The 7,686-nt window shown below is 40.2% G+C and overlaps 1 protein-coding gene across 1 annotated transcript; it reads right to left on the bottom strand.

Moving 5' to 3' along the window:
- Positions 1–6,829: 6,829 nt before the first annotated feature.
- LOC127341877 (uncharacterized) lies at positions 6,830–7,447 on the bottom strand. The gene has a single exon (XM_051367818.2). It carries the CDS (start codon positions 7,406–7,408, stop codon positions 7,178–7,180), a length of 231 nt encoding a protein of 76 aa, XP_051223778.1. The 5' UTR covers positions 7,409–7,447; the 3' UTR covers positions 6,830–7,177.
- Between the last annotated feature and the right edge of the window lie 239 nt (positions 7,448–7,686).

Genomic DNA, 7,686 nt, shown 5'->3' with positions numbered 1-7,686 from the left:
GAGTTAAAGAAGACATTTTTCGGTCGTTTCCAGCTCCGGTTTGGATATTCGTCGGGCGTGGCGTCGAATGGCGCTCTTGTCTGTACAGCCGCATACTGCCGGCGGCATACGCGTCGCTGCCGGAGAGGGACACGAGCAGAGCTGTAGGAGAGGAGAAGAATATCTGGTGAGTCGGGCCGGTTCGTTTTGCCGGTGTCTCTGTCGGCTGGGGTCTATGTGACGAGGCAAGGGACCCGCTAGACTGTTCTGGATGATCAACAAGCTACAAACTCGATTTTGTCCTTCTTTTAAATTGTTTTTGGATATGGAAAACACAGCTTAATTGTTATCTCCGAAAATTCTGTTTTTTCCTTTCTGATAATACTCCTGCTTCTTCCCTTCCAAAACAGAGGCTCCTACCCGACCCACAGAAGAAGAAGAATGCCTGCTGAGTCAGTGAGTCTGGTTAGCTTTCTTTGCCAGTGTAAAAGAGTGTGGATTTTCGTAAGACGAGTTACACATAGCTTTTTTAAAAAAAAATTGAAGTTTTAGAAGAAACTGAAAAGAAATCTAGATGTGGGCAATGTTGAGTTAAATCATAGTGTAAAATCTGATTCGCAGAAAATAATAAAATCAACTTTGTACTGTTTAATATTATAGATGTCAGAATTTATTAGTTTTGCATAACCTTGAATATATGGTATTCCGGTTGAGCTGAGTCAAACATCTGATTTGGCGATTGGTGTACGGTACGTCAAATTCGTGTCTTTTTTTTTCCTTTCCATCAGAATCAAGTTCGTAGGTAGGTCTCTTTCGGTCAATTTTCTGGTACGGCCGGCTTGTCGACGAAGCCATTGGAATAAACGGACGAGGTGGCCGAGACCCAGCAGAAGCTGCCGCCGGTTCCTCTCGGACAATTCATCGAGCGGCGGCTGCCGCCATTTCGTCTAGGAGAAATCCGGGAGGACGAAGGGGTCGGGAGCGTACTCGGCGACACCAAGAAATCAACGGCGGCTTGGCCATCCACCATTTGTGGCAGATATGCACCTCCCCCGGACCCCATCATCAGTTCCATGGCACTCATCACTCAACACTAGCTACATAGTATATATCAAAAATCATAATATTATCTCGTCTAAAATCAGCATAAACATGTTACTCACACGGATGTCATAGTAAATAGATATAGGAATTACTAGATTACATTTGTCTAAAAAAAAAAGATCCAAGCTAGCTTCTACTACTATATCTAGTAGATTTATCGATATTGGTATCATCACTGTCATTTCCTTTTTTCTCACCTTCTTGTGAATCACTAGTAAGTATAATTCATATAATGTTAACAGCCGATCAACTAGTCCATGTGTCGGTACCCTAGCTACTCGTTTATACTCATCGACTTGTAATCCTTGTTCATATGTAGGTAAACGTGATGCACGAATGAAAACTTACTTACAGCATATCATACTTAATCCCCTTTGCCCTTGTTTCCTTTATAACACATATTCTTTCAATTTCCTTTGAGATCAGTTTAGATGCATGTACATCTCTTGTAGGCTAATTTAATTTCTTAAGTTTTTGGTTAACCACGTGCATCCTCTCCTTTCTTTGCTTTCCAGCATATTCTATAACAAAAATAAATGATATTGTTAGTGTATATCACACATTTCATTATTGATGCAAACAGTCTAGGAAAAAACACTCACATTGTTCAATATCCACACAATCCATATCAAATAAATCTCTTATTGTAGGAGTAGTTACTGCATTCCATTCAACATTGACTGGGTCTTGCACATGATAAACCTGTTTTGCTTGGCTTGCAAGAATAAAAGGTTCGTTCTGCTTATCTTGTTCACGGTAAATATGATTGAAATTGACTTCAGATGTTCCAAAACCTTCTAACTCCCTAACTACATTACTTTTGACCCAGTCAAATTTGAATAAAACTACATGACCTTCGTTTGAGTAATTTAACTCAATAATTTCAGTTATTACCATAGTAGGTAACATACCCTACACTAGGATTCTTGCCCTTAGCACTTTCATAACAAGGTATTTTTGCAACATGTGATACACCATCACATTGTGTTGCTTTTCCTACACTATTGGATTGTGTATGATAGTGCAATATTATAGCTACTAAGTTCTTGCTATCATGTATGCCTTTTGGACTTAGAATGTAACTCCGGACATGAATCATACTTTCAGTGTTTAATACGACGTATATTACCCAATGTATTACTAAAATCAAACTTAAATTCTTACTTCATTTGTTTTGTATTATTTGGTCAATACTTGATTATTCTTTCATCTTCCTTATGCTTTTTTCTCTTATGGGAAATATAATGAGTTTTTGCATATACACTTGAATTATTAAGGACTATAAATACATGGTTTATTACTAGTCTAGAGGAACCACGCTTACACACATGATGCCGCTTTTAATTACCATTAACACGACAATCACACTTTTTGTATGTAGCAATTATCTTACTGTACTTCTTCGCGCGAGTTCTACTGCTAATAGGTTTTTTCCCCTGTAGTGGATGTTCAAGAGTGAACATAACAACACATGTTTCTTTTAGTGTGCCAACTTGTTATCTTCTTTCTAAACCCCTATATTGACTTGTAATGATTTGGTATCTCTTTTGATCAATTAATGAAAAGGGGAATCACCTAGTTCTAACAAAATCCACACTCATTGCACCTAGTCTATCACTCTACTTATGGTCTTCCCATTGACATAACTTTCATGCTTAATAGCTTCCTTACTATACAAGGATAGTTTGGCATCGCTATTCATACATACACAACCCCGTTAAGTTAGTGTAGGGATAACCATCTAAACTCCGCAACTCAAGATATCTTAACGATAGTAAATACTACTACAAATATCTAACTCTTCATGTTTCTAGATTTTGGTGAGCCATGCCTAAATAATTTAGTTAGAACATTGATGCCAACATCATCTAATCTCGAGATTTTGAAAATTTGTCATGAAAAACATATGTAGCATTTCTTACAGAAAACTAGCATGGTGGCCCTCGCAATACACAATATCATCTTCTTGTGTCAAAAGTGTATGATAGTTAAATTTATAGTGTCTCAAATCTTCACATTATACGATACAAAATAATATGGGTATATTAGCACACATTTTCGTAAAAATGTCATGATTAAGATAATAACTTAATTACAAGCGGGGAAAATTTTGTTTATCTTTTAATTAATGGGAAAGACATACATTTTTTACAAAAAACATAGTATGAATGATCTTGTAGTTTGTGCATATTTCTATATTAATTGGTAAATCAATTAAAGTTATGGCCATCAAGTAGCCCTTAGCCTTTGTATTATTTCAGATCAACAAGTGAGGTGTAGGTTTAGCTTGCATGTCCTTGGTAATGTATGTACATTCCAAACATATGTACAATTTGGTTCAATGCAAACTATGTTTACATGATCCTACGAATGGAACAAAAAGTTTCAATGTAGACAGAAAATAAAGTATCCTCGTTATAACATGTAAGTCAATACTGACTAGTCACAATGGGAAGTATCATACACTAGTATCATATGCATGATACTAGTTTATGATATTATCTCCACAATGCATAGTATCATAAGATAGTATCATAGTATCATCGTATTTAATGTTTTGTAGAATCTCAATGCAAATTTGTGTACATAATGTATTTGCTATTAAGTTTTCTAGTTTTACGTGCTATGATACAGTATCATATTATGATACCACATCCATCTCTCACCTCATTAATTAGTGCGCCACATCAGATTTTTGCCAACATGGCATGCATGATACTACTTATAATACTCTCATTGTGGCTAGTCTTACTTTCTTTGCTTTCTAATACATGACAATTTAAACGTGGATCGTTTTGAAAGTGCAATTTTGATTTTGTTTGTAAATTATTAAAAAAATGAAAAGGTTGCTAAAATCAATTAAAATTTAGAAGTATTTACTTGCATAAATTTAATGCTTTCATATATTTTACTAATAAATTATATATTTATGTATTGAACTTTGACCACAAGTTTTATGCAACATCATTCATAAAGGATATTGTATATATTGTTTTGATATTATAGAACTCTCTTCAATCCAATATTTCTATAGACTTTTCAATCCAATTGCAATGAACTCTCGTCCATATTAATTTGCCGCATTATGTAACATGACTATGTCAACATGGATGGGATATTATTTTATTTTCTAATCGAGGCAACATATCCTCTCATTATGTCATGTTCCATCAAGATGATAGTGTCATCCGCGTTGTTCAGAATAGATATATAGCCCTCCTTCCATGAGGTGGGGTACGATAACTAGGCATGTCCATCCTCTTTACCGCGTGCAATGAGAATATATTGTCAACACATCAGCTATGATGTTAAAATAACAATGAGAATATATTGTCAGCACATCACTAGTAGAAAACAGGTCTTTAGTTCCGGTTTTCCAACCGGGACTACGAAATCGAGATTAAAGCCCTCTTTTTTAGTCCCGAATGCATTACAAACCGGAACTAAAGGACCTCCACGTAGGCTGCCAGCACGCACTGGGTGGGGACCTTTAGTCCCAGTTTGTAACACCAACCGGGACTAAAGGCCATGGTGTTTATTTTTCCTTCAATTTTTTTCCATTCAATTTTTTTCTTTTTCTTTTCATAATTTCTACTATTTAAGTTATTTGACCAGTTTAGTCTCTAACTACACTTAATATCTAGTCAAATTACTCGTGGTCAAATTTACCGATCGGTTACCCATCCTCAAACTGCTCCAGACTAGCACACTTTCAAGTATTTTGCGCGTACGTTATTGATATTAGTATCATATCAATCCTATTAACCTCTTGGTCATGATGTCACACTTATTTATTGTTTGAATTCCAAATAATTACTATAATAAAAAAAGTAGTGAAGTAATAATGATCTTGAATAAGTAAATAACAATTTTTTTGGCAAAATCTAAAATCTGAAATTTTCCATATTTCCCTTCGGCGGTTTGAGAATCTAAAAATTGGTGAAATCGGATGTAGATAGATTTTCATACATTAAATATTTTTTCAAGTTCGTGTGCAAAAGATATTGCCATTTTACCCAAAAATACAGTTTTTTGCAAAAAAAAAGTTAAAATTCATGTTTGTTATTTTTCATAATAACAAGATCACCTAACCTATCTACATCTAAAAGGATTTTGAATTTTGAATTTTCTATCATTTTATTTGGTATTTCACAAAGCTAAAAAAAGACGATCCACAGGGTGGGGGTGGAGCCAAAAAAAAAATCCAGTAAACCTTTCTAGTTTGGTGTCTCCAACCGAGACTAAGAGTAGACATTTAATCCCGGTTGGAGACACCAACCAAGACTAATGAGACTTTGCATCGATGGGGCCTGCCGCAACCTGCTTAGTTTTGGTTGGTGTCTCCAACCAAAGCTAAACCTCTAGTTTAAACCGAGACTAAAACCGTGCGGCGTCATAGCCGTTAGAACCGGGATTAATGTTCATATTAATCCCGGATGTGACCGGGACTAATGCTTCGGACAGCCCCGAAGGAAAACCATGTTTTCTACTAGTGCATCATAATATTATCTGGTCTAAAATCAGCACACACATGTTACTCACAAGTCATATCGTATGTCGTAGCAAATAGATATAGAAATTACCAGATTACATTTCCCGTTTTCTATTACGTGCCTGGGCACGATCCGGTCTTAGCCGGTGCCCACGTTTTTCCTCTGTCAGATCAAATCCAACACATGATACAAGCTCTATTTCGGCCGTGGCGTGGCTCTGTAGATGGGACACAGCAGGGGTTGGTCCCCACGACCGAGTCTTATCTTCTTCACGGAAAATTTTCCCTTCCATCTCGCACACAACAGAGATGGTCGTGGTCCGCTCGGCCGCCGCCGGTCGCCACCTCCGCGAGCGCACCGCCACCGCCGAGTGCCACCTCCACGATTGCCGCCGCCGGCCACCACCTCCGCCACCACGCCGTGGTTCCCGGCGACATCCTCATCCTCATATCCGCCCACCTCCGCCCCTATGATCTACTCACGCTCTCCGCCGCCTTGTACCACCTCCACGCCGCCGGGAAGGGCCTCCCCATGACCAGGCGTCGTGGACGGCGTCGGCAACGTCCGCCCAAAGCCCCGTCATGGCCGTGTGGCCGGGCACGGAGTCGAGCCACGCGTGCAGCCCCGAGCCTCCCCTATACCCAGAGTCCCTTTCCCTGGCCACGGTGCTGCGCCGTCGCCGTTCAACATCTCCGGCCTGAGTTCCGACGAACTCAGCGGCCGACCTGATTACCGTTGATGCTGATTTTCGTCTCAACTCCCGCACCTTCTTTGCTCTTCCAATTCCTGATGATCTATTCTGCTGGTAATTTTTGGAGCTCAGATGTATTTTTTGTTCTCTTTATACATCCAGAATAATGGCAGCGGTGGATTGGATGTATATTTTTTCATTATCTACATCTAGGTTCTCTTTTTCTACATTTGAGATGTTGAAAATAGTATGTTTTCTCCAGATGTGGATGTATTTTTTTTTTCATTTTCTACATCTACCATCTCCTTTTTTCTTTTCCTTTTCTACATCTAGGATGTTGAAAATAGTATGCTTCTCCAGATTTGGATGTAATAACAGTAGCTTCGTCCCAAGATCTAGATGTAATTATTTTACTTTTTCTACACCCGCAGATGCTTTTTTTTACAGAAAAAGGTGGTTACATACAATTTTTACTTTTCAGATTTTTGTAGTCTGAATTTGTAATCCACGGATGTGGATGTATTTTTTCTCCACGGGAAAGAGAGAGTAGACGCGGGTGAAGAAGTTTCTATTTTTGGATGGTGCACGATGTCGGACCCTTTTTTATTCCGTATTTGGGTAGAGCACTCCCTAAGACTAATTAGTGCTAGGGCACTGTGTAGCAAGGCCCATTACATTTCTCTAAAAAACAAATTACCAGATCCAAGCTAGTTTCTACTACGTAGTACTACTCTATATACGGATACAGTGCATCATCGCCATGGTTTTCACCGTTACCCGACCAGCGCGCGCCCACCCGACTGTACGCTGGGCGTCGTTGGACGTTTTCCGACGTCGATTCTCAGGTTTCTCGTAGGTGCGCTAGCGGCTTGAAGGTCCATAGACGGCGGGTAGGAAGAGTAGAGGTCGATCAGTTGCCGCCGGCGCCCCAGAGGAAGGAGCCGATGGCGAAGTTGCGCTTGTGGTGGAGGGTGCCGTGGACGGGGAGGCCGTAGTCGGAGAGGAGGCGGTCGAGCTGCCACTCGGGCATGGCCTCGTAGTTCTCCCTGGTGTACCTCGGGTAGTGCAGCGGCATCTGGAAGCGCCGCCCCACGCCCTGCTGCTCCCGCTCCACGCCGCCGTTCGCCGACATCATCTCCATCGCCACTACCTGGGAAGCCTTGTGAGTTGTGACCGGCGGTGGACTGTGGTGCCTAGCTGCCTTGGATCGAATCGATAGTTCGATGTGAGCTAGCTAGGTAACAAAATGGACGAGGCGATCGCCTTTTATAGAGAGCTGTCTTAGGCAGTTGCCATTGGCCATAGGAAATATCAGACGGAGAGTTCGGTAAGTTAATCACGAGGGATGCAGCTCAGCCATCCACCGATCGGCCGGCGTGCTGGCTGTGGGACGAAATTAGGACCCGGTTCGGTCGAGCA

Source organism: Lolium perenne, chromosome 3, assembly GCF_019359855.2.
Source record: "Lolium perenne isolate Kyuss_39 chromosome 3, Kyuss_2.0, whole genome shotgun sequence".
NCBI lineage: Eukaryota > Viridiplantae > Streptophyta > Magnoliopsida > Poales > Poaceae > Lolium > Lolium perenne.
The sequence above is the reverse complement of the archived record's forward strand: the minus strand, read 5'-3'. Positions and strand labels throughout refer to the sequence as shown.

Excerpts from the sequence above, each read along its gene's own strand:
- LOC127341877 (XM_051367818.2), bottom strand. The coding sequence starts at position 7,408 with ATGGAGATGATGTCGGCGAACGGCGGCGTGGAGCGGGAGCAGCAGGGC.